At 45.6% G+C, this 27733-nt stretch overlaps 1 protein-coding gene across 1 annotated transcript in view; it reads right to left on the bottom strand.

Annotated features, from left to right (window-relative positions):
* Window positions 1-24990, bottom strand: part of LOC148827824 (uncharacterized) — a 67227-nt gene extending 42237 nt beyond the window's left edge. Inside the window, exons 1-3 of the mRNA XM_088926382.1 lie at window positions 24603-24990; window positions 20496-21842; window positions 20024-20411 (exon numbers count right to left, since the gene is read on the bottom strand). Coding sequence (XP_088782508.1) covers window positions 20024-20411; window positions 20496-21842; window positions 24603-24990 — 2123 coding nt within the window. The remainder of the gene's footprint in view (window positions 1-20023; window positions 20412-20495; window positions 21843-24602) is intronic.
* Window positions 24991-27733: the final 2743 nt, after the last annotated feature.

The following is a 27733-nucleotide window of genomic DNA, read 5'->3' as shown; positions in this document are numbered from 1 at the left end:
GTTTAAAAAAGCTACCCGTCTCCCAATGATAGGCAGGGATACACACCATGACACTAACTAGGAGCACTTGTCAGCTGTTAGGAGGCATTTCCTCTTAACACTACTATTGTTTCGGGTTTCGGCTTTTACAACAGAATAACAAAACAGCTTCAATTACGTCGATTAGACTCAGCGAAACTTTAACACCTATGATATTACGAGTGCTTTGCACGAGTCGAACTTCAAGAAGAAACTACTACAACAGTTGTGGACATACAGTAATTCAATACCACCAGCAAAGTCCAATGCTGGCAATGTCTGAGAAAATAATGTTCACTCATGGAATTTGGTCTTTGAATGGCTGGCGGGAAAATTCATTTATACTCCTGTTGCGCCCTCAGCTGAAACATGTTAAAATAACAAGGCAGATTTGTTGGAGAACCTCACAAGAATTATTGGGTTAGCACTGTATGTATTCTGGTATATTTACTTTAATTTTAATATAAATGTAAACATGCATGCTGTATAATATATTGTAATTTTAAAATATGTTAGCTGAGGATGCGAGGGGGGCAATTACACCTTGTGAAACAAGCAAGGAACTGTAAAAAAGGCTGGTATTTGAAAAAAATTGGCGATCACAGGAAAACCACAATTTATGTGGTATTATCATCAATATCCTTCAAAATTGACGTTCAAATGAAGGATTTGAAGAAACTATGAAAAAAGCAACAGTAATAGCAGAGGATTTTGATTTTTGCTCTTCAATTCAGTAGATCCCAGTGGAGTTGCGCCCCTACAAACAGCACAAAGGATGAATCCCACCTCTTTCGTTATTGCTACATTTGTGCTGGTGAAAGTACCGTTTGTGCTATTGAAAGCAGCTTGGAGGATGAAGGTGCAGTCACTTCCACATGTCATGATACCATTAGATCCGATGACAAGAGCTGAAGCCCCCCCAGGCCAAGCCAGCAACGTGAGGAAGATGGGCATGGTGGAAGGTAGTGTGGCTGAGCAGTCTAAGGCCCTGGATTTAGGCTCCAGTCTCTCTGGGGGCATGGGTTCGAGTCCCACCACTGCCAAATGTTAGTGTTTTAAGACATGCAATACGATCAGTAAAAGCTCTTTTTGTTAGTCTGTTGAGAGGCTGCGTGAGGTGTTTAGAGATAGACATTCTAAAAGACAGGCTGTCAGCTTAACATCAAGGAAGAAAAAATATTTTGTTTTCTCAAGAGAAATTCTCTTTGGCACTTTCAGCTTTATGTAGGGAACAACGTCTGCCGAGATCACTTTTGAGCCAGTGCACATGGTAGTGTGGCGGCAAGTACATTTAATATTGGTGGGTAGCTGCGTCAGCATGCGTAGGCTGCAAAGGAACAAGTAATAGGTTTATTCCATGCTGAAAAAAAGAAGAAAAAGAACACAACGTTTCAGCCATGGAGCCTTCTTCAGGTGTGAGAGAGACAGGGCAGTAGGCAAAGGTAAAGTAGCGGGAGAACAAAGGTGGGGAGGGAGGAGGAGTGAGAGACGGGAGCAGGGGACAGAAAGAGAGGCCAATCAAGAGGTGTGAAGTCAGAATGGGTGCAGAGAGGTGTGAAATGAAACTTCCAATGAATGGAGAAAATTTAAAAGAACAGTAGTCTGTTGTTAAGGGAAGGGAGAATGTGAATGTGTGATCCTAGCTGCAGAATAATTTTGGTTTCGGTGGTCTTTCTGAGTTCGGAAAACCGTCTTTGAGAACACAGACGGAGAGATTAGAGTGGTCGTGGCCGTCAGAGGTGAAATGAGAAACAATGGGCTTGGAAAGATCTTTAATCTTCACAGCCCTGACGTGTTCTCTGAAGCGGTCTCCGAGTCTCCTTCCTGTTTCACCAATGTAGATGGCGGGGCATTTACTGCAAGAGATACAGTAAATAAAGTTGTTGGAGGTACAATATGCCATCTGGGTGATCTGGAATTGTCCTGAGGGGCCTTGAATGCGTGTGGTGGTGGCTGTGTACTTGCAGGTTTGATACAGCGAGCTCTGTTGCAAGGGAAAGTTCCTGGTGTGAATGGTTGTTGGGGACGGTCAAGGGAGCTGTGAACAAGGAGGTTACGCAGATTAGGTGGTCGGCGATATGAGATGATAGGGTGATCAGAAAAGAGGGCCCCAATGGAGGGATCATCCTGTAGGATGGAAAAGTTGTGGTTAATGGTCGTGGGGATAGGAAGTGTGTTAGGGTGGTAAGGAAGCACCAAAGGAATGCGGTTGTTACGGCGGGAGTTCCTGATTGGGTTGATGGTCCTGGGGGTGTTTTTGGCTTGGGCAAGGGCCCTGTCAATCACACTGCTGGGGTATCCTCTGTTGATGAAAAAGGAGTACATTTCGAGGGCTTGGTTCTCAAAGTCGATGTCGTCGCTGCATAATCGTCGTAGCCTAAGGAACTGTGAAAAAGGAAGAGAGTTTTTAGTGTGTTTGGGGTGAAATGAGCTGTACAGGAGGTAGCTGTGTGAATCCGTGGGTTTGTAATAAACTGAAGTGGACAGTCGGGGGTAGTTGATGGAGAAGTTGATGTCTAGAAACGGAAGAGTAGTGGAAGATATGTTAACCGTATATTTGAGGGACAGGTGGAAGTTGGTGAAATGGTGCAGGAAGAACTCAAGCTGATCGTTGGAGCATGTGGCGGCACCGATGCAGTCATCAATATATCGTTTGTAGAGGTCAGGGACATAGCCAGTGTGCAAATAAATATTTATAATAGAATGTATAATTTAACACAGCAAAAATATATTGTATTTTGCACTATAATCAGATATTTCAAATGAAGCCCTCTGGATTTGATTACCCTTCTCACTTTACAAGCCCGAGCAGCTGATGCACCATGTGTCTTCCCATAAAAAGTCTTTGACTCCATACTATGGCTGTTGCAGTGCAGGCTCATATATGAGTAGAACAGGTGAACCTTCCAATGAACGAGGGGTTCCTTTTCACACAAGACTGATAGGAAACAGTCAAAACTTGCCACACCCGGACTGTTAAATTGATCAACCATTTTTAATAGCTGTGGAAATGCACTCACACTGTAGGATACGCACTCGGTGCGCCACAGGCATCACATTCACATGTCAAACACTTGTTTTCAGTAGCAGGTGATTTGGGATCCCCCAGTCTTCGCTTTATCATCCACGCAGTATGCCTGTTCCAGAGACATTTTCATTGTTGATAACTATGGGGGGAGAGCATGTAGATTCCAAAACACTCTACGGCAGCAGATGTGAGCAATTACCTGCTAGAGAAACAAATGTGTTCCCAGAAGCATATACTGCACAATTACCACAATATTTGTAAACATTTCCGATACATAACCACGTTATGTGCTCTACATTGTTCTATTTTGTACCGTGTGAGGAGAATACACACTCTATTACTGTTGTTGCTGAGCTTCGAGTCTCCTACTTATTTCTTCTACTAGCTTGCATAGAAAGTCATCGCCCTGCTTGTTGTCTATCACTTAATAAAAAGGTCAACGTAGAAAACGTTATTTATTACTGTGTGTTTATTTTGGGGCTTAATATTTACGTTTATAATTACCCCCCAGGGTCAAGAAAACATTTTCATACTATTTTTTAAATTAAAATTGGAAAGGCATGTTTAATTAAATGATTTTATTGATTCACAATCTGACAAAGCAAGACAGAACAAAAGCCTTCATGAAATCACATTCTCGAATGTATCCCCTTGCACTCAACAATCTAAGGAAGAACACGAAACCGCCTGTTATTAAAATTGTCGCAGTTTTTTTATCGCTCTGAGGAGTTCTTGCTTCCTCCCCCCAAATATAGTCTTTCAGGGAATGCCATACCATTTCTATTGGATTTAAATCTGGGGATTCTGCTGGAGTTTTCACCCAGTTTATTTCCTCTGCTTTAAGTCTTCCCTTTGCTGCTGTGCGTTTCAGATCGTTGTCCTGACAGAAATGATGCCTGGATCCAAAGTGCTCCCTGATGTATGGGGCAGTAGATTGTTTGATCATGACTTCCTCGAAGAATTCCCGATCCATTATTCCTTTGAAATTAAGAAGTTGTCCTGGGCCTCTTCTAGATATTCCACCCCCAGCCATGGACCTTGAAAACTGTTCCAAAGCCACTGTTGTTTCATCAGTGAAAAGTGCATCATGAAATGCATCTCTCAGTTCAATCCATTGAAGTGCTTGCTTGAGCATTTCTTCAGTTTTTACCTTTATCTCCATCCCCAGCACTGGCTGGAGATGCTGTGTGTGTCCGAGCTCAGCGGTTATATAGGACAGGACTCGGCGTGCAGCAGGTGTGACTCATTGCTCTGCGCTGCCCGTGCGGAATGCGCGTCTCCTCCCTCCACACACCACCACCTCACTAAACCGCCTTCATACTCCCCAGCGGCTATAACATCTCCATTTATTACATTTATTCTTCCCTCTTAACCCAGAAAACTCCTGGGACGTTTTTGTGAACCGGTAAAGCGTCTCTCTATTGGTGGTCACAAGTAGAAACAATGCACAAGCTGAAAGCAGGAAGTCAAAACACTCCTCCTCACTGTACGAGCACATCTGGGTCCAGAGTTCCGAAGACTCCTAAAAGTGAATTTCCAGATTCCTGAAAGGCATGTTAAAGTCCCCCATCCGTTCGTTTCAAATGCATAAATTGGATGAGTTCGGGTACTTTTCTGATGTATTTTAATAGTTTGGCACTGTAACGTGTTAAATATTTTGCAAGTAAAATTTATCAACTTCACTTTCATGCGAGGTTTTGCGTGGATACAAAAACACCCCAGTGGGCAAAAGACGTATAATATACGTCTATTAAATGCATACCTTAGACGTCTAAATGTGGTCCACAATTCGTCTAGAATGAAATTCTAATATACGTCTATTGTTATACGTCAATTATACGTCTATGATTAGATGTTCATTATACGTAAATGTTTGGAGTTCTATTATACGGATAAATTTAGAAGACTATTATACATATATGGTTGGAGTTCCGGATAACTTTAGAGGACTATTATACGTATATGGTTAGAGGTCTATTATACGTATATGGTTAGAGGTCTATTATACAGATAACTTTAGAGGACTATTATACGTATATGGTTGGAGTTCCGGATAACTTTAGAGGTCTATTATATGGATAACTTTAGAGGTCTATTATACGTATATGGTTAGAGGTCTATTATACGGATAACTTTAGAGGACTATTATACATATATGGGTAGAGGTCTATTATACATCAAAGATAGGTTTTACAGGTGTAGAAACTAGTAAATCAAGCCAATGATTTGTTTTAGAAATTTATTCTGAAAATACACATTCACACCTGAAAAATATGTATTTCAAATTATACATTGTATACAATCAATCAACAATCAACATATGGGCAATAACCATAAAAAACAAAACTAGTCTTAAACTTCAGCTACAAATTCTGGTAACATGGCAATATACAGTATAGTAATGACAAACACAAACTAACTACATTAACACACTAACTCATTTTGATTCAAATATAAATTTTAAAATGTACAACTTCTATATTTCCAAGAAAAAAATATTACAATGGAAGTTAAGACGATTTTTGTCCACTATTTGCAAACCCTGTCTAATTGTCCTAACAGAACCAGAAACCTATTATTTTCAGTGTCCAGATCTACTGGCCCCCTGCCTTGCATATGCATTCGTCAAGTAACGTATTGCGTGCTTCTTTATTTCTTTTTCTGTTGATGTAGGGTGGGACTTCAGCACCGCAGCTAGGAGAAACTTATATAATATTACTTCCCAAATAAATGATGATTAATATCTTCTTTAGTATAATCTCAAAAATGAAACGGTTTACTAAGCTCAAAGCTGAAATAAATGTATAAAATTTAGCTTGCATCATAGCAGTTGAGCAATAAAGTCTGTCCTAATTAAAGAGTACCCAAAGTTTGAAAGTACAACATAGAATAAGAATAATTAGAGAAACGGCAAAACGATTTTGTGTCATCTTCCCCATTCACACTATTTTTATGTGCCATTTTTTGCTTATTCACGTACTATTTTAATCAAAATAATATTAAGAAAGATCTGTTTGTATTCAGATAGTATTATTATTATTCATACTTACTCGTCAAAAGAGGACTGCTGAGATATCTGCGAATACTTCAATCTTCTACATTTGAAAAACGTGTCCAAAATGGTGACCAACGAATACTAGCAATGCATTGTGGTATATAACCGGAAAATATGCTGGGTTAGATATTTTCTCAACGTATGCATTTGTAGCGGCAATGCTTGTTAATAAGACAGAATTAAGCGTTGGTATGCTCCTAAAGGAGGCCCCATCTCACCCTCCATCTCTGTGGTGCAGCCACAGAGAAAGAATTCAGGCAAGCTGATTTAAGATGTTTTTCTTTTGATAAGAAGCAAGCTCCCAGACGGGGATGCAAGTAGCTAAGCCTGGCCATCATGATCAATGGTCATCCACTGGCGCCTATCTGTCTAGGGAGTGCCGAATGGACATCTGGACTGCATTCCTAAGTGTCAAGAGTAAGTGACTTATATCTCACCTTGACCAACCAATCAGGGACTGGTAATACCACATGGGTCTCCAATGCCCGCCAAACTCTCAACCAATCAGCACACATCTGGGTCTTGATCAAAAAGGGAGAGCAAGCTCAGTTCTGGGCTCTCCTTGGCCATTTTCGCGCATCCTCAGAGACAATCACGTGACAACTGCTGTTGTCTGCAAAAGGACTTGGACTTTGTTCTAAGCGCGAGGCCGAGGATCCCGTACGTACTCAGAATTCTACCAACGTGAATGCTCCGCTTGATCAACGGCAGCCTACAGTTGGACCCTCGTCGACAACCTGAATAGCTTATTCAGAAGCAGCGCTGGACCGGGAACGAACCAGTTTCTTCCCAGGCAAAAGAGTGACTTGTGAAGACTCGCGGTCACACTCTGTGCATAGAGACTTTCTACTAGCCAGCCGGACTGCTGGTAGATCCCCTCGGAGCAACGACTGCCCTGCGCGCCGCAGTCAGATTCCTCCGCCCGTCCTACTCCGAGCTGCACCTCGACTGGTTGGCCGGTAGCCAGAGGACGCCGACACAACGCCCATTGGACAACCGCTGCAACAGAGGCTGCAACAGAGCCTGTCAGCTGGTTTGGTGTTCGTGCCGGGAAATTCCAAATCCAAACACAGTGGATAAGTAAACCCCATGTTCTACATTGCGTCTCGAGAATTTAATTGTACCTCAACACAAGTTGTTATCAATTTAATTCATGAGTAATGTATTTACTTCCAAGTTTAGAGTAACAGTGGGTAATAACACTGATTAGCGATTTGGTAACCGAACGAAATATATTGACATATATTCTCTGTTGTGTATCTCTTTGTGTTTGCATCTCTTCGAGATTATATACCTTGTATATTGATAACCCTCACAGTAAGGTCTGCCGCTGGTATCCAGGCAGACTAGTATATGTTTGGTGCACAGTTTATATTAATAAATGTATCTCGTGTATTAAACCCGTGTGTGTGCGTTGTTAGTTGTTCTGACGATTGATTTTCTAAAAGCCCCAACGAACAACCTTGTGATTACTGCTACAATTGATAATTGTCTCAGTAAACCCATCAAACCACTACATTTACTGGCGTCCCTGGGTGGGCAGTTTAGAATGAAATGAGAATCAATCGCACAGAATAACTGATATTGCTGTGAGTTCAAGTTCAGCACAGCACCGCGGCTTCTATACGCGAATACCGGGTGTGCTGATAACTGCGTAAAGAAATCCCCCTGTTTTCTAGCGTTTAGTGTAACGTGTGCTGATTGGAAATCCATCTGCTCCGGTGTTTAGATTCCATATTTTATTTTGGTAAAAGAAAAACAGTAATACTCTTAAAGTTTCTCTGACGTAATGACAATGGCTGCTAAAATGTCTGAAGTGGAGTCGCTTATAAGCACTATTTCTAGCGACGACAATCCTGGTTACTGGAGCGGTATCGAAAAGTTGAACTTTGATGATATTGAGAAGCTGCAAATAGATTTAGTAGCTAAGGTAGCGAACCAGCTTAACACAGGAGGGTCCGTGAACGCAGTTCAGGTCCTATCGAGTTTCGCCTTAAATCTAGCTAAACAGCTGGAACTGTCCTTGTCCGAGCTGACAAAGTTTCAAAAGCTTCAGGGAAAGCTAGAAAGATATAAGGCGGAGTGAGTTGAGTTGTTGGATATAATCAGAGAAAAGAGAGTGAAAAATGAGGAAAGTGAAGACAGACTCAGGGAAGTTTTAGGTAAATTAGATGACCTGTCTGCTAGAGAAACTGTGGCTGAGGTAGCTAGGAGAGACCTGGAAGCGAGCTTGAAAGAAAAAGAAAAAGAGATTGAGAGTTTAAATGAGCTCAGCCAGAAAAGGCAAAAGGAGTTAGATGCTGCCGTACTGGAAGCAAAACAGGCTAGATTCCACTTGCATGCCAGCCCACCTAGCAGCCCGGAGCGCTTACCCAGCACGCCAGGAGGAGGTTTCTCCCGGCCAGGGTCTGTGGTCGAATCGGCATGGGGGAGATCGCCGAGTCCTGCGCGAGACGCAGGGGCGATGCAATTCAGACATGGACCCCCTGCCCGCGGAGAAACCGTAAAAATTAACCTCCACTCCCTGAGGCAGTTAGCCAAAGAGGTAGAAAGGTTTGACCCGTCAGTGTCAGGGAATAATGTGGAAACCTACATCGACGAGCTGAGATATACTTTGCAGCTTATGCCCGGAGCGTCCGAACAGGAAAAGGCTATGTTAGTAAGGAAAACTACTAGCCGGGCGGTCCACGAGTGGATGTCTAGACAAGGACCGGAGGTCTGTAATAGCTTTGAGGAGCTGTGTCAGGCAATGATCGGAGAATTTTCGGCTTTTATCGATCCCATAGCTGCCGTGGCCGCTGCGCATCATATTAAGCACGAAAAAGCTGAAGCCCCTCGCGACTATTTTGAGAGGCTTAGGCGCACTTATTTTGCAGGGCGGAATGAAGAGGGTTGCGAAGAGAACGTGAATTTCAAAGGTTTATTCATTGCTAATCTGCATCCCTCAATCAGGAAAATGATTGTGATGCACACTGATGCAAAAGCGATGAAAATGGCTGACATTAGAAGGTTGGCTCAAAAAGCCTGGGGAGCTGAAGTCTCTGCGTCCTCAGAGCGAAAACCTGCTAAAACGGCCGTGTTCGCCACTAAAGCCAGCAGGGTTGACGACTCGCCTCAGCTCGAGGGAGCTGAGGTTCCTGAGCCCGCTAAGGCCCGGCGCAAAATAGACAGGCAGGACCGCACTAAGCGTCAGAGCCGCCGTGAGCGCTACGGGGAAGGCAAGGGTACAGGCAGAGCCTATCATAAGGCTGGACGAAGGGAGTCGACTGCAACCCGCCTGGCCAGGCTTGAACAAGCCCTGCTTGAGAGATCAGGACAGGGTAAACCTTCCGCACCGAATGCCGGAAGCGTGAATGAGCTTAGGGGGACCACGCCCCCTCCCACTGGAGGAGGCGGGGATCCATCCCAAACCCCTCCCTCAGTCTATCTGATTGGGTGGGAGGGTTCCTGCCTGGAAGAAGGCTGTGACTCTGAGTTGGGCGCTGACTCCGCCCCTGAAGTCAAAGAAAAGGCAGGCTTCCAACAATTCCTAGGGAATCTCAGCCAGAAAGGCAAAGCAAGGCGTATTTATATCAAGGTTTCTCTTGAAAACGTCTTAGATAGAGAAGCACTGATTGACACTGGGGCTGAAATTAGTTTGATGTCAGCCGATCTACTCAGCGAGCTCAAACGAGTAGCGAAAGGAAAAGGCATCAGACTTAAGGTAGAACCGTGTAAGATAGATATTTCCAGCTATACCCAGGATCATGCCAGGATCACACACCGAGTGTGGGTGGCACTTAGGTTCGGGCCAATGAACGTGGTGCATCCTGTTTACATCTCTAGGTTCAAAACAGAGCCACTACTCATTGGCCAAGACCTGCTTGACAGGCTGGAGCCTCAGGTGGACTGCCAGCGTGGAAAATTGTGGGCTCAGGTCAAAAACCCTAAGCCTGTCGTACAGCAAAAAGGGGGGTTCAGTGGTTATGCTGTGATCACACAGTGCCCACTGAACACTATAGCTGAGTTGGAGGTTCCACCTGGTTCCTCTGGATGAGAAATAAATGTCTCTTCTTGCTTTTCAAAACTACAGGGAAGTCCTGCCCAGGCCAGCACTCCCACGGTCTCCCAACTACAGGAGCAGTGCTCCGAGCAGCTGCTTGACCCGCCAGGTAAAGCACACCCCTTTTTCATCCCTGAAGAAGAGTGGATCTCCCTGTCTGGTAATGAATGGGAGTCCTTTCTGTGCGCCCTGGTACCTCAGGGGGACCAGGACTACCACCCCATGGTGGTGGGAGGGGTCCAGGTGGCAGAAGTGCAGGTTGATGATGTAATTCTTTGCCTCAGCTCTGAGAAGTCCATAATCAGTGAAGGTCTGTTCGAGGACCTGTAGCGAAGCTGTCAGGTGACCCTGGTGACGCAATCACAGGTTCTGTGGTGGGCACCCCCACCTCATAGGTCCATTTGGAGTAAAGGAAGCTGTGCAGCTTCCATCTCCATCGGAAAAAGGAAGTTTGCTCACTACTTCCAGGTAGCACCTCAGCTGACCCATTCGGTCTGTATTGGTGCAGACCTGTTGGTTCGACTGGGCGCCCAGCTGGACACAGTAAACAGTGTGCTGTGGACACGGGTGAACCCAGATGCCCACTCTCTAAGCGGCGACCCCGAGAACATTCGGTCAGGTCAGACGATTCCTCAGGCCTGCCAGGTAGTAAACGAATCGGACGTGATCGTTCCTGTGTCAACAGCAGGGTTTCCGGCACGCCTTGTCCTAAAGAAGGGACAGAGAATGGATGCTGAGATGGTTTTCTTCCAACCATCAGCTCAGTTTATCAGTCTGAACCTAGCAGTCTGTGGTACCCCCAGACTGGAACAGAATGGCCGAGCCACCTGCCTGTTGGTGCAGAACATAGCAAAACAAGATGTCAAAATCCCTGCTCGCACTGACATGGGACTGGTAATTGACAGTGGTTTCTATGATTTCGAACTGGCCATCCCAGTACTGGGGCAGCTCCCTGGTCCCTTGGCCAGGGAGGGGGGAACCGAGCAGGTGTACTACACCTACCCCCGACGGATGATTGCAATTGTGCCAATAGAGGGATTCTGCAACCAGGAGGTGTGCAGAGTGGACCTTAGCGATAAGGATGAGATGGTTGTGTATACAGTACACGCAGGTGTTCCGACGGACCACTCAGCCGAGAGTGCGACCCGGGATACCGCCATGCCATCAAAAGCGGGGTTCCTAGAGCAGGTACAGGAACAGGTTGGTAAGGCAGATGCCCTGGAAACGGAAAGCCAGCGTCAGCAGCTGCGTCAGATCTTCCAGGATTTCCAGGAAGTGTTTGCACGGGACGCCTATGACTGCGGGGTGACAGATTTGCACACAGTGCGCATTCCTACGGCCCCTGGCACCCACCCAACCTATGTCAGGCAGTATCGCATTCCCCTCACGGCATACGAGTCCATAAAGCAGACGTTGGATGCTCTACTAGAGCGTCAGATCATAAGGGAGTGTAACTCCACTTATAACTCCCCAGTGTGGCCGGTGCTGAAACCCAATGGTAAGTGGCGTCTGACCATTGACTACCGGCAGCTGAATAAACAGGTTCCTTTGTCACGATGGCCAATGATCTACCTAGATCAGGAGTTAGCCAAGGTGACAACAGCGAAATATTTCACCACAGTGGATGTGGCCAATGGGTTCTGGACCCTTAAGGTAGAACCGACAGACCAGTACAAACTGGCCTTTTCCTTTGGGAACAGGCAGTTCACCTGGAATCGATGCCCCTTTGGGTATTCCAACTCCCCAGCGGAGTTCAACATATTTCTGCACAAAGCCATGAGTGATGCAGCCGCCAGGGGCAACCTGGTCTATGTGGACGATATTCTGATGCGGAGTCAGACCTGGGAAGAACACATGGCCGAGATCAGGCATGTGTTGACCCAGCTCTCCCGTGCAGGGGCCAAACTGTCTCTGGCTAAGGGACAGTGGTGTAGGACCCAAGTGGAGTACGTGGGACTATTGGTTGGAGCCCAAGGCATACAGCCACAGTCCAGCAGAGTCCAAGCTATCCAGAATATGAGGTCACCCACTAACCTGTCTGAACTGCGCAGCTTTCTGGGAGTATGTAATTATTCCCAGCAGTTCATTGAGGATTACGCTGAAATAGCAAGGCCCCTCCACAAGCTGTTGCTGAAAGACGTGCCCTTTGAGTGGGGACCTTCCTCAGAACAGGCTGTGATGGAGCTGAAGCGCAGACTCGGTAGTGCGCCGTGCTTGGCCTCCCCTGACAAAAATAAGGTCTTCTACCTTGAAGCAGGGTTCTCAGAGCACTGCCTTGGGGCTGCTCTGAGTCAGGAATATGACCAAGAACGAAGGGTGGTGGCGTATGCCAGTCGAGCCCTGAGCCCAGTGGAGCAAAAGTTCTTGGACTGCGAGAAGGCCCTGTTGTCTACGGTCTGGTCGGTAGAAGACTTCCGTAGTTATGTAGGGGGACAAAAGATCATCATCGAAACCTGCCACCAACCTGTGACATTCCTGCATAGCCAGAGACTGAAAGCGGGCAGGGTGTCAAATAGCAGGATTGTGGCATGGATGATGGCCCTACAAGGCTATGAGATAGAGGTACGTTATGCACAGAGCAAGAAAATGTACCTGGAACAGGGCCTGGCTTTGGGCCAAGTGTGTCACGGCTGTGACACTGACATGGAAGCTCCAGAAACAATTCCCGCTGCTGAGCTACCGAACAATCATCGGTACTACGATGAGAACGTGGGCCAGGGCTTACCCATGGCCTATGTTGACGGTTGCTCTTTTCGCCACGAACAGCAGGTGCTAGCAGGGGTAGGAGTAGTCTGGCAAGACAATACTTCCTGTGGGCCGACCCGCTATAAGCTAGGACCAAAGACTAGTCAGTATGCGGAAGTAGCTGGGGTGCTGATCACCCTCCAGCAGGCCCTGACAACTGGCCTTAAACAATTTGTCATCTGTAGTGACTCGAACTACGCCCGACATAGCTTCGTGTCCCATCTTCCGTATTGGAAGGGTAACGGCATGAAAAATGCCCGGGGCAAGGAAGTAAAGAACAAAGAGTTGTTCCTGGCCAGTGACAAGCTCACGACCGAGGCTGGAATGATGGTTTACTGGAGATTACTCAATCTGTAGTGCTTGGGTCACAGGGTTTTAACACCGATCTTGCGGAAATGCAGAAACAGGACCCAGCAATTGGGCAAATGTATCAGCATATCGCTGACCCAGTGCGTCAACCTCTTTCGGAGCAGGTGCTGAGCCAGTCTCCGGAGCTGAAGGAGCTGGCAGAGGTGAAAGACAACCTAAAAATTATAAAGGGGTTGTTGGTTTGTGTACCAGTTGCACAAGGTGTCCCAAAGTGGGTAGTTCCCCGCTGCCATCGGGGGGTCAAGGCCACGTACGACACTATCCAGCAGGTGGCATTCTGGCCTCACATGGGCCAAGACATCGCCGCGTATGTAATGGGGTGTCTGACGTGTAGCCAGTTCCAACCATCACGGCCCTTGCACCGTGCACCACTCCAGAAAAAGGGCATGACATTCCCCTGGTCCAATCTACAAATGGATTGGGTGGGGCCGCTGGTGAGGTCATCCAGAGGGAACAAATATTTCCTCACTGTTACGTGTGCATTCACAAAATGGATTGAGTGCCTCCCAGCACCCAACGACACGGCAGAGACAACTGCAGTGCTGTTGGTGAACCATGTGTTCAGTCGATGGGGACTCCCCCTGACCGTGGACTCGGATCGGGGAACCCATTTCACAGCTACAGTAATGGCAACCCTGTGGAATATGCTTGGGGTCAAGGCCCAGTTGCATATATCCTACCACCCTCAATCCTTGGGCCAGGCAGAAAGGGCAAACCGAACGGTGGTTAGTATGCTCAAAACGTTTGTCTCCACCAGCAGTAGGGACTGGGACATTAAGCTGCCCCTGGTTCTGATGGCTATCCGAGCCACGCCCCATTGCTCTACGGGGGTCCCACCTTTTGAGATGATGACAGGTCGGAAGATGACTCTTCCCCTACACTGTCTTTATGGGGTGGAGGACCTGAGCACGACGGGGGCTGCTACGGCCCATCAGTATGTGTCAGACCTGCGAGCACATCTGCAGGCAACCTTTGCTTTTGCCCAGAACAATCTGGGAAGGAGTGCAGAGGGTAGGAAAGCATACTATGACCGAAAGGCAGTTAACCAGGAACTCCAAGTAGGAGACAAGGTCCTGTACTTCCAATTTGCCAAACCCACAGGGGTGGCCCGGAAGTTCTTACCCAGTTGGACAGGACCCCATGAGATTGTCGATAAGGTATCACCGGTAGCTTATCGAATTCGGATTGAAAAAGGAAGGCAATCTCTGGTCTATAAGTGACCAGAGATTCACTTATAGAATCCGGTTGTATCGCCCACCTCAAATGGCGCCGGAGGACACAGAATAGGGTCAAAAGTCTAAACCCGATCAAGAGGGGGGTGCCCCTTTGTAGCTGCAGGTAGTTAGGTACTGTAGTGTAGGTCCTCCTAGGAAAATATATTCAAAATTATAGTGGAACTGTACCATGTGCCTCATCTGTGTTCCAGAATGGGAATCCTAAAACTGCCACGGCTGGTCCTGACAGTGCTGTGGATCGCCTCGACACAGCCCCTTGAAGTTGTGGAACCCGGTCCTCCTACCGGCATAGTCCTGCAGGACGCTCCCGGATTGTTGTTAACAAATTGCAGAACATATACTCAGCGAGTGTATGTGCGGCTGGACCCAAGTGATGTGTTTCGGAAGCACATCAACATGAACAGTAGGGTGTCCTATCATGGCAGGCAGTGGGCTAAGGATGCTGTATGGCATGCCCAGCTAGACACTATACACATGCTCCGCCAGCTGAGGAAGGCAACAGTCAGCCAGGAGGAGATGACAGGCCTCAGCCGCCCCAAAAGGTTCTTGGGGGGTCTGATTGCTGCGGCCTCCGCCATGGGCTCGCTATTTTCAGCTGGTCTGTTTGCTGCTAACACTGTCACCCTGACCACCCTGAGAAGGCAGGTGTCTGGGTTACGTAAGGAAATGCCAGAAATTCAGGACAGGCTGTATCAACAGCAGCAGCGGCTGGAAAGCCTAGGGAAAACCTTACAGGGCACAATATTAGCAGTAAACCTTCATGCAGCAGTGTTAAATAACACCCTCCACACCGTGGGCAGGATTGTCGACGTGTTACAGTGGGATTATGCTTACGTGCAACAGGTCAAGATGCTGATGCAGGATTTGCTTAGGGAGCTTAGTGCCACGATAACTAGCCTAGCCATGGGACAGATTCCAACTTACTGGGTTCCACTGTCCTTAGTAGAAGAAGTACTTAGGACAACCACTTCTGAGATGGTGCAGCCATTGCAGGTACATCTTGCATACAGTCTAGGCAGTGCCATTCCTATACATGTCAACCCCGAAGCCAAGGAAATAGGTTTCCTGTTGAACCTTCCCATCGTGAGTAGCAAGGATATCTATAGACTCAAGTCTACATCGAACGTTGGCTTCTGGAGGGGGGACATGCATGTGAAGTTGACCACCCCACCGCTCGTAGCTTACCAGGAGGATGACCCAAATTTGTATCTTGTTCCAAACCTGGAACTGTGTATATCAACCGAGGATATCCACTGGGTATGCCCAAGTAAGCCATTCCTTAGGGACACAACTCAGAGGTTGTGTGGTATCAGAAAGGGGGCTGCCACTGAAAAGTGTAAAGCCACAGTGACGAGCAGAAGTGAGGTTAACGAACCCCAGGTTGAGCAGGTGGGAAAGAAATGGCTGGTCAGCACACCACAGTTAACTGTTACAATAACCTATGACAGACATGATACAGCTACCGAAGTGCAGCTACCCAACCAAACAGTTTTTCTACAAGTTCCTGAAGGAGCTATAGTGCATCTCAACGATTTAGCACTGTATTACCTGGAGTCAGAACTGTATGAAACGGAACTCGAGATTGTGGACGCTTTCAGAGGACACAGCGTTGACTTGGATGAGAGAATCCAAGAGACAGTAAGTCTTGAGGGTGTACAGTTAGTCGAATTTGTTCTCAACGACACAAACTTAAAAACTACACTGGTAGGTCCCAAGCACAGTCGTTGTGGATCCTCTGGGGCGCTAGGAACAATAAACGTGGTCATCTTGACACTGCTGCTGGGTAGCTGGATCATGGCTGGGGTAATGTGTTGGATGCTGTTCTCTTGTATCAAAGCCTTGCGGGGTAGTTTGAATGAGACAAAGGGAGCAATGGTTTATCACCGAAATCAGGTAACCACTCCCAAACGTCTGCCTGCTGCAGAGCTATCCGATACTGATAGTGAACTGCCGGAAGTTTAAGGTCTAGAGCTAATGATGATGCCCAATGCCTCATTCCTAGGTACCTTATAACTGAGAGCAGGTATACGCAATGTTCTTTCCAACACTATTTCCTGTACAAATTCTCGAGAGGTAATGTGAATATTGGGTGGTAGAACCCACCGTGGTACAACAAACATCACTTAACTCTGTTTTTGTTTTGAAGGCAACAACGCCTCAGGACCTCGTGACCTTCAAAAAGGGGGGATATGTAGCGGCAATGCTTGTTAATAAGACAGAATTAAGCGTTGGTATGCTCCTAAAGGAGGCCCCATCTCACCCTCCATCTCTGTGGTGCAGCCACAGAGAAAGAATTCAGGCAAGCTGATTTAAGATGTTTTTCTTTTGATAAGAAGCAAGCTCCCAGACGGGGATGCAAGTAGCTAAGCCTGGCCATCATGATCAATGGTCATCCACTGGCGCCTATCTGTCTAGGGAGTGCCGAATGGACATCTGGACTGCATTCCTAAGTGTCAAGAGTAAGTGACTTATATCTCACCTTGACCAACCAATCAGGGACTGGTAATACCACATGGGTCTCCAATGCCCGCCAAACTCTCAACCAATCAGCACACATCTGGGTCTTGATCAAAAAGGGAGAGCAAGCTCAGTTCTGGGCTCTCCTTGGCCATTTTCGCGCATCCTCAGAGACAATCACGTGACAACTGCTGTTGTCTGCAAAAGGACTTGGACTTTGTTCTAAGCGCGAGGCCGAGGATCCCGTACGTACTCAGAATTCTACCAACGTGAATGCTCCGCTTGATCAACGGCAGCCTACAGTTGGACCCTCGTCGACAACCTGAATAGCTTATTCAGAAGCAGCGCTGGACCAGGAACGAACCAGTTTCTTCCCAGGCAAAAGAGTGACTTGTGAATACTCGCGGTCACACTCTGTGCATAGAGACTTTCTACTAGCCAGCCGGACTGCTGGTAGATCCCCTCGGAGCAACGACTGCCCTGCGCGCCGCAGTCAGATTCTTCCGCCCGTCCTACTCCGAGCTGCACCTCGACTGGTTGGCCGGTAGCCAGAGGACGCCAACACAACGCCCATTGGACAACCGCTGCAACAGAGCCTGTCAGCTGGTTTGGTGTTTGTGCCGGGAAATTCCAAATCCAAACACAGTGGATAAGTAAACCCCATGTCCTACATTGCGTCTCGAGAATTTAATTGTACCTCAACACAAGTTGTTATCAATTTAATTCATGAGTAATGTATTTACTTCCGAGTTTAGAGTAACAGTGGGTAATAACACTGATTAGCGATTTGGTAACCGAACGAAATATATTGACATATATTCTCTGTTGTGTATCTCTTTGTGTTTGCATCTCTTCAAGATTATATACCTTGTATATTGATAACCCTCACAGTAAGGTCTGCCGCTCGTATCCAGGCAGACTAGTATATGTTTGGTGCACAGTTTATATTAATAAATGTATCTCGTGTATTAAACCGCGAGAGTGACGAAAAATGTGAAACTGAACTTCATCGCAAATACCAGATCGCTAGTCTTTATCTTCTATCATGAAGCACTAATCAATGGCATAGCTGCGAGATTTCATTTGGGTAGCTGCACCGTACAGCTCCATTTCACCCGAAATATCAGAATTTCAGACGCCCCCTACGCCCTGGGCACCGGCTCTGATGGGGGACGGGGTGTCCAGGATATGGTATCAACTTTTCTTAAGAAAATAAAAATAGAAAATCTATAGGCACTCAAACATTTTACTTTTTGTTTTTCAGGCAGGGGGGAGACCCCTCCGCAAAACCCTTGTATGCAAAGCTGTGTAAATAAATTAATTACTGTGAAAATAATTTACTTCGTACACTATGCAGATTGCCGTATACTCCTAGATGCGGCACAAACAATGTATAAAAGCCTTTGGCACTGTCTTAGATGTGTTTTCGACGTTATATATGTATTTATTAATGTAGTCAATTTTACGGTTGCAATTCAACATTGATTATACGTCGCGGCAATGTATATATACATGTAGCTATATTATTGCTGTGATATATACGTATATTTGACGAATCACTGCCCACTGGGAAGCCAGTGTATCGGCTTGTTCCACACCCCCACACCTCACTGTGTACAGTAGAGCCTCCTGTCCTGACTGGAGGAGCTTGAAGGCATCCTCTCACGAGGCTCCAGTAAATGTAGGGGTTTGTGCATTTACAGGGACAATTATTAATTGTAGCATTAAGTCAGAAAATGGCTTTGATGGCTATTAGAAAACCGACCTTGCGGGATAACTCAGCAACACACACACTCGGATACTAATACATTTATTAATGCATAAAATGAGCATTTAAACATAACAGATCTTATAGTGAGGGTTAGCAGAATACAAAAGGTATACATTCCATCACGAAGAGTTACAAACCAAGAGGGACATACATTCCGTATATCATTCATTTAGACCATTTTGTAAATGAACTTTGTTACAACTTGTACATTAGATACTCAAAAGCAAGTAAATGACTCATATGAATTAAATTGATATCAACTCTGGTTGAGGTAACAATTGAATTCTCGAGCTGTAATGCAGAACATTGAATACTCGCCCGCTCTGTGGGGATTCAGATCTCCTGCAGACGCAAAGAAGCAGTGGCTGGCTGTTGCCGTGTCCAATCGGCGCTCTCTGGCCCGGTGCCAGGCAGTGTTGGTTCGACGTGAGAGAAGGAGAAGGAGGGAGAGATTTCTGCTGCGGTGCGCTGCTGATGCTCTCTGAAGACCGGCTAGTTAGTGTTGGTTGAAACTAGCAGAGTTTGCACACAGAAAAGTGACTGCAGATCCGAGCAAGTCACACTCTTTAGACAGGAAGAAGACCGGTTCGTTCCCGATGTAGCGCGAGTCCTGAGTACTGATATTCAGCTGTCCACAGCTCTGACCATAGTTCACTCGATCAGGTGAGCGTTTCCGGTGGGTTCACGAGGCTTGCTGCTGGGCTAACCTCGGGTGGATCCTTTGGTTACATGCTGGCAACCTCCGTTCTCAACTCTTCGAACAAGGAAAAGTCCTGGCACTGGGACACACTGGCCGTTACGTGACTGTCTGAGCTGAGTCTGAGGATGTCCAAGAGGAGCTGGAGTTGTACCTGGAGGAACTACGGTCGCTCATTGGTTGGAAGATCCATGGGCATTCAAGAATCATTTTGTGACTAACTGGAACGATTAACAATTGTCCCAGTAAATGCACAAACCCCTACATTTATTGGTGCCTCGTGAGAGGATGCCTACATTTATTGGTTCCCCATGTGAGGATGAGTAACCATGCACTCTGACCTTGGGGTTGTAAACCACTTGGGATGAGACTCTCCCTTGGAATCTCCCAGACAGTGAGGCATCAGAGATGACCATTTGTTAGGGTGGTTGATGTGTCTCAGCTTTGGGAGTTGTTCCTTATCAGGACACTCTATCAGCTAGAAAAAACACCTTAAATGTGAACCAAATGGAATGACCTCTCTGTATCAAGCACCACTTGAGATGAGGGAGAGAGAGACTGGCAAGGGAGCAGCAAACTTAATTCCTGTATTTTAATAAACCTTGCTGCAACAATGGTCTCTCTCCTGTGTGAATGCGCTGGTGGGCTATTAAGCTTCTTGACCAACTAAAACTCTTGCCACACTGACTGCAGCTGAACGGTCTCTCTCCTGTGTGAATGCGCTGGTGGGTTTTTAAGCCACCTGACCGACTAAAACTCTTGCCACACTGACTGCAGCTGAACGGTCTCTCTCCTGTGTGACTGCGCATGTGCCTTTTTAAGCCACCTGACCAACTAAAACTCTTGCCACACTGACTGCAGCTGAATGGTCTCTCTCCTGTGTGACTACGCTGGTGTGATTTTAAGTAGCTTTTTAGACTAAAACTCTTCCCACACCGACTGCAGCTGAAAGGTCTCTCTCCTGTGTGAATGCGCTGGTGGGTTTTTAAGCCACCTGACCGACTAAAACTCTTGCCACACTGACTGCAGCTGAACACTCTCTCTCCTGTGTGACTGCGCTTGTGCCTTTTTAAGCCACCTGACCAACTAAAACTCTTGCCACACTGACTGCAGCTGAATGGTCTCTCTCCTGTGTGACTACGCTGGTGTGATTTTAAGTAGCTTTTTAGACTAAAACTCTTCCCACACTGACTGCAGCTGAATGGTCTCTCTCCTGTATGAATGTGCTGGTGGGCTATTAAGCTACTTGACTGACTAAAACTCTTCCCACACTGACTGCAGCTGAACGGTCTCTCTCCTGTGTGAATGCGCTGGTGGGTTTTAAAGTTACTTGATTGACTAAAACTCTTCCCACACTGACTGCAGATGAATGGTCTCTCTCCTGTGTGAATGCGCTGGTGGGTTCTTAAGCCACCTGACCGACTAAAACTCTTCCCACAATGACTACAGCTGAAAGGTCTCTCTTCTGTGTGAAGGTGCTGGTAGGGTTGTGAAATGCTAGACTGACAGAAACGCTGCTTCTCCCCGTGCCATAATGGTAGTTTGTCCACTCCATCTGAGCAAGGCCTTGAGTTATTCTTCCACATTCTCTGATTGTGCTGGGGTCTCTTATTCTGCAAATGCTCCATGGAATGGTCTTGCTCCGTGTGCTGAAACAGAGCTGTGTTTTCTCCACCGTGATCTTCAGTGTGCTGCTCAGCAGTGTGAATCATCTGGGGCTCGTTCTCCAGCTCTCTGAGTCTTAAACCATCCAGTTCATTCAGCTGTTCCTCTCTTTGGCCAAGAACAGTCATACTCTCCAGTTCAACAATTTTCTCAGTAACCAGATTATTAAACCTGTGTGTAAAATCATCAGATACTAAGGGATCATATGATTGTTTGAGACTCTGCAGTGACAGTCTCTCCACTTGAACAGAACAAGGCCTAATTATTATCAAGCCCTGTAGGAGCTGCTGTTGCTCCTCCCTGTACTGACTCTCCTCTGTGTGCTGTACATCAGTAATGTTCTCTTCACCAGGTACATCAGTCTGCTGCTCTGCAGGGTCAATCAACTTGGGATCCATATCCTGCTCTGTAAGATTTAAAACATCCAGTTCTTCACTGTGCTCTTGTACAGAGACACAGCCCAGTTCATTACAACCTTGTGTAATATTGATTGTGTCCAGATTATTCATCTTCTCTGTAAAATCATCACATACTAAGAGCCCAGGTGTCTCACTCTCAGGCTCTGTCTTCATCATGGCCACAGAGTCCAGATCCCTGACACTCTGTCTGCTGTCTATGTGCTGCTCACTAAGTGCCTCTTTCCCTTCTGCGGAAGTGAGCTCTGTCTCCTGCATCAGACTGGAGCCCCACTCCTCCTCACTGTGCTGCTGTTCAAGAAGAGCCCTTTCCCCAGCGTCGGAGAGAACACTGGCCTCTGAGCCTGTAAACACAGGCCAAGAAGACACGACCTTTATAAGGATAAACTATGTAATAGTTTTATACCTTTAGAGGTGGCTTCTCAAATCATTTTACAGAATGCCAACAACAAAAAAAAAAACAAAATTAACACAATGAGAATACGCAGTTAGAGGAGACAGTAGACAGTGGTACTAAGTACAGTAGGAGCAGAGGGGTACAGAACAGTTAAATAAAGGCTCTTCTGAAGAAAAAGTTTTTAAGTCTGGATTTAGAGTTTAGAGACGTTGACTCTCTGATATCCTTGGGGAGAGAGTTCCAGAGCTTGGGGCAAAACAGGAGAAGGCCATGTCACCCATAGAGTGTAGACAGACTGGGGGACAAATAGTTGAACACAATTAGAAGAGCGAAGATTGCAAGGTAGGGAGTAGGGTGATAATATCAGACCAGTATGGAGGTGCCAAGCCAAGACATGGAGAGTCTTATAGGTGAGCAGGAGGATTTTTAAGTCGATATGAAACTTGACAGGAAGCCAGTGCTAGGACTCCAGGATAGGAGTAATGTGATCACTTGTACTAGACGTGGTCAGGGTTCTGGCTGCTGAATTTTGGACATACTGGAGTTTGTTCAATGTGGATTTAGAAACCCCAGAGAGTAGAGCATTACAGTAGTTGATTCAAGATTAGACAACACTTTTCAGCCATAGTTAGTGATAACACAGGGCATAGTCGAGCAATATTTATGAGGTGAATGAAAGATGTTCTGACAACATGCTGCACATGTGGGTCGAACATCAAATATCATCCCCAAGTTTTTCAATTTAGACTGAAGCTCAAGTACAAGACCATCTACAGATGGAGTTACACATTGGTCCTACAAAGGTGATGGGTGGTGCCAATAAGCATGACTTCAGTCACAGTTAAATGAAGGAAATTTTGAGTCACCCAAGTTTTTATATCGGGGATGCAAATAGAATAGAGACAGCCACATCAGCGTCAGGTTTGGTATGGATGTATATTTGAGTATCATTAGCATAGTAGTGATAGCTGAGGCCATGTGATCTAAAAAGCTTTAAACTACACACACGCATACAAGTACACTCACAAGCAATTTGAATTGTATAAACATAGCGGAATATGTGGGTATAAGGGCATGTTCTGATTTAGCTTCGTCAGAAACCTAACTACCATGTAAAAAGTAAGACTACTGTAATAATATCACTATTACATTACATTTACATTGACACTGCACTGAGAGAGAGAGGGGTTAATACAGACACACCGACTGGACACTACAAGACATTAACACTGCACCGAAACAGAGGTTTATACAGACATGCTGACTGGACCGTACAGTAGATTAACACTGCATTGAGAAAGAGAGGGGTTAATGCAGACACACTGACTGACTGGACATTCCAGTACATTAACACTGCAATCAGAGAAAGGGTTTAATACACACACACTGACTGGACACTCCAGTACATTAACACTGCACTGAGAGGGATTAATACAGACACACTGACTGGACATAACAGTAAATTAACAGTGCACTGAGAGAGGGGTTAATAGATACATACGGACTAGACACTACAGCACATTAACACTGTACTGAGAGAGAGAGGGGTTAATACAGACATGGACAAACTGGAACTAAGAGCATATTACCACTGCACTGAGAGAGGGGTTAATACAGACACATTGACTGCACAACACAGTACATTAACACTGCATTAAGAGAAAGGGGTTAATAGACACACTGACTGCACATTACATTACTTTAAAACTGCACAGAGAGAGGCAGGTTAATACAGACACTGACTGGACACTGCAGGACATTAACACTGCAATCAGAGAAAGGGGTTAATACAGACACGGTGACTGACTGGGCACTACAGTGCATTAACACTGTACTGAGAAAGAGGGGTTAATACAGACACACTGTCTGCAGACAGCAGGATATTAGTACTGCACTGAGAGAGGGGTTAATACAGAAACATTGAATGGACATAACAGCACATAAACACTGCACAGAGAGAGGGGTTAACACAGACTGACTGGACACTACAGTACACTAACACTGCATTGAGAAAGAGAGGGGTTAATATAGACACACTGGATTAATATTCAAGGACTCAATACAGACACAGACCCTGGAAGACAGTAATACTTAAACCAATTAAATAATGTTTATATACACAATCATTAGTATACTTAGTAAAAATTTAGACCAATACAACGTAAATACAATATTTATAAATGTTCATGTGGATAGCTGCGTCAGCATGCGTAGGCTGCAAAGGAACAAGTAATAGGTTCATTCCATTCTGAAAAAAAGGAGAGGAAAAACACGGCTCCACGGCCGAAACGTTGTGTTTTTTCTCTCTTCTTTTTTTCAGCATGGAATAAACCTATTACTTGTTCATTTATAAATGTTGTTTCCTAATGACGTCGGAGTACAAATTGATTCAGTGAAACAATTGTTGAATGTGAACGAGGTATTTTCAGCACCGTAACCGGACAAAACAGTTCAGTTTTCAGTAAAGAATCCCGTTGCTACATCACACAAGTCTTTCCCACGTCACTCTGCATCTCGCCACTATATTCTCACCACTGAGGAAAGTTTTTTTTTATGACACTTTGATAGTTTGTTAGATAACGAGAATGTTTACTCTTGCGAGATGTTTTCTTTAAAATAAAGTTTATTTTAAAAAAAATCTCACCAGTGAGAAAGTTATAGACACTGGTTTTAAACACACTGACTTCATACAAGTCACCACACTGACCTGAGAGCTGCAGTTCCGTGTCCATTTCTTCTTTTATTTCTGCAGTGACTTCACAGGGAAGCGTGTGTCCAACACGATCTGTCTGTTCCTTATCTCCTCCTGCTCCCGACTCCTTCTCCCTCAGCTGCAATCTCCACTTCAGGCTCTCGTTTTCCTTCTTCAGCTGCGCCATTTCACTCCCGACACTGTCCTCCACACACTGCGTGATTTTAAACACAGCACGTCTCACCAGAGTTTGGGAGACGCTGCAGAGTTTGTCTTGAAACTCGTCCTCAGAGTCAGACATCCTGTTTCGGAAAACTTCTGACACTTCATACACGATCGATTTGAGCAACACCTGCATGAAAGAGTCAAGCTGGGTTTGCAGATTTAACAAGCACTCCGCCATCCTTCTTCAGAGTCGGTCAGAAACAAAGGCTGACTTGCGATGTTTAAACAGAATTTTTCTTTATTTTTATTCTTCACAGATTCTGTTGTCAGGTCTGTGCTCTGTTCAAGCATAAACACAACCGACAAGACGCTACGTTTTCAGAAACTGAAGTTATTAAAAAAACAACTTCTTTCTTTACCTAAAGAAAATGATTCAATCACCTACACGTGGGTGAAATATATGCAGTGTTGCGCAGTATGATGACGTCATTCGTTAACGTGGTGGCGACTTCAAGACAATCGAGAAGCGGAGCTGAGAAAGAGGAGTCTCTGCAGCGGATATAAACTTCACTGCACCTCCTATCGCCACCTAGTGAAGAGGGGTGAATCACCTGCGACTTGCGCCGTTCGTAACTGAATTTTGTGAAACGCAACAGATTTATTTTTTTGCCCTTCCACAACCCTCCTCCCCAACGAAAACGTCTCAAGGGGATTTCTGTTCTACATCTCCCTGTGCAGGTTTTTGGTTAAAGAAAAAAAAAATCCGTCATTTTCTTGGCAGCTGGCAGTATTTCTTCTGCACCGATAAGCAAGATTTGTATTTCATATTTCGCAAATTGTATGAATGTTGTTGAAAAACAAGTTATCCCAAGAAAGGAAGTAAATATTTGCATGAAACTAAATCAAGCCCTATGTGATTGTCCTTAATTATACTGTAACGCTAACAGCCACCATTGAGTGTGAAAGCCGGCTTACCAGAGTGGTGATGTCTACGCCCTCCCCTGTGGATAGCAGGGGCTGCAGCCACTGGGCTAAAGGGAGATCTCTCTTTAGCTCAACTGGCTGGGTCCCTGTTGAGTGACGCCAGAGTCCCGGGTTCGAGTCCCCAACAGTGGGGGGCCGACCTGATGTGGCGGCGGCGAGGGCGCCCACGTGAACCCCGTAGTGTTACATTGGTGTCAGCAGTATGATGGGATAGCAATTTGCCGAGGACGGCGAGTTAAGCGGGGGAGAGTGTAACGCTTACGGCCACCGGAAGCGTGTAAGAGCCGGCTTACCAGCGCGGTAACGACTCCGCCCTTCCCTGTGATAGCAGGGGCTGCAGCCGCTGGGCTAAAGGGAGATCTTTCTTTAGCTCAACAGGCTGGGTCCCTGTTGAGTGACGCCAGAGGCCCAGGTTCGAGTCCCCAACGGTTGGGGGCCGACCTTATGTGGTGGCAGCGAGGGAGCCCACATGAACCCCGTAGTGTTACAATACATTCTGTATGACAAGACAGGAAGAAAGGCACCTCGGGATTTTGGACACAGGATCTCCTGTTTACTGAGAGAAGTTTTAACCATCTGGCAATTTTCATGTCCAAGGAGCTCAATGTGCTTTCCGTGTACAACATCGTGTGCTCTTCACCCGACACTGAAACACAGCACAAGCTCAGCATCTTGACATCTCCCAAACAGAGCCGTGCAGAGACCTTTTGGTGGGCAGTGGCTCAAAAGGAGAGAAGGGGCACTTTCCGGGGCCGGATTTGTTGCATTAAAATATCCTGGACACAAATCATGCCCGCTTGTATTTCTGTGTTTTTTTTAATTCTACAGGAAGTTTTAATGTGACTTCAGAGGCATTACAATATTCACAACCTTGGCAAAAAAATGGTTGTCCATAATTGCTGATTATGTTTGATTAACAGACACAATATTATCCCCCCTCTACTGAGCATATACTTTATTTTCCTGAAATAACACATCTTAACTAGAGGACAGAGCAAATAAAAGAATTACCATCTAATTACATGCAATACCAAATACAATATTCTTCCATCATAAGAGCAAGAGTTCACATGATAACACATCAAATTAATAGTTTTTTTTTCCCCAAAAAGTGTCTATTGTGGGACAAATATTCAGGAAGTTTATCACATTCTCTCTTGTGCGTTAGACTTTCAGCAAGGAAAAGTGAAATTTTTATGATCCATAGACTTGAAGTACAACGTAAAATTGTTTTATACTGTATATACTTTGTACCAAGATCTCTCAGAAACAAAAACAAAACAATAATAATAATAAGAAGAAGGCAGTCTCTTCTATTTCTGTGAATGAACCATATATATATACAACAAAGAATATGCATGTTAGCTGTTTATATAAAATGCAAAAAAGACTGGAAGCAGAATTGTCAAGTGGCAGAAAAAAACTTGGGCCAATTGAAGATGGTATAGTAGGCTGACACCAACAGCAACAGTATCAGATGTAGCTGCAGTGTATTGGCTTGTGGAAACATATTTACCTGTGTTAATACAGTTCTTCTAAATGGACAGAGAAACACGAACAGACCTAAACTTAACAATTAGTTTCAGTCGCTAAAACTAGAAGTAATGATACTCCAGGAGCTGCTGAAACTCACAATCTCAGCATGACTCTGCTGTATAAGTATGCTGACCTATTGCACCACCGGAGCAGCGTGAGTCCCTCTCCTCACACAGACTGATGCTGCACAAACAGGGTGAAACAAGCAAGGTTTCGGCTGTGGATCCATCTCCACATGAGGGAAGGGGACAGTAATACAGCAAGGAAAAGACAGGAGAAGACACTGAAAGTAATGTGCTCACTGCAAAAGAGGAAGGAGAGATGTGGTCAGACATAAAACAGATTGGTGAATAATTTGAAGCTACTTTTTTGTTGTCAATTAGCACATGGATTTCCCTTCATCTGTCTTCCTATGGAGGACATGACGGGAAAGGGAGAGGACATGAATCTCATGTACAGGG

The sequence above is a fragment of the Atractosteus spatula genome, chromosome 10, assembly GCF_055471065.1.
Source record: "Atractosteus spatula isolate fAtrSpa1 chromosome 10, fAtrSpa1.hap1, whole genome shotgun sequence".
Lineage (NCBI taxonomy): Eukaryota > Metazoa > Chordata > Actinopteri > Semionotiformes > Lepisosteidae > Atractosteus > Atractosteus spatula.
This window is presented reverse-complemented; position numbering and strand designations above follow the sequence as displayed.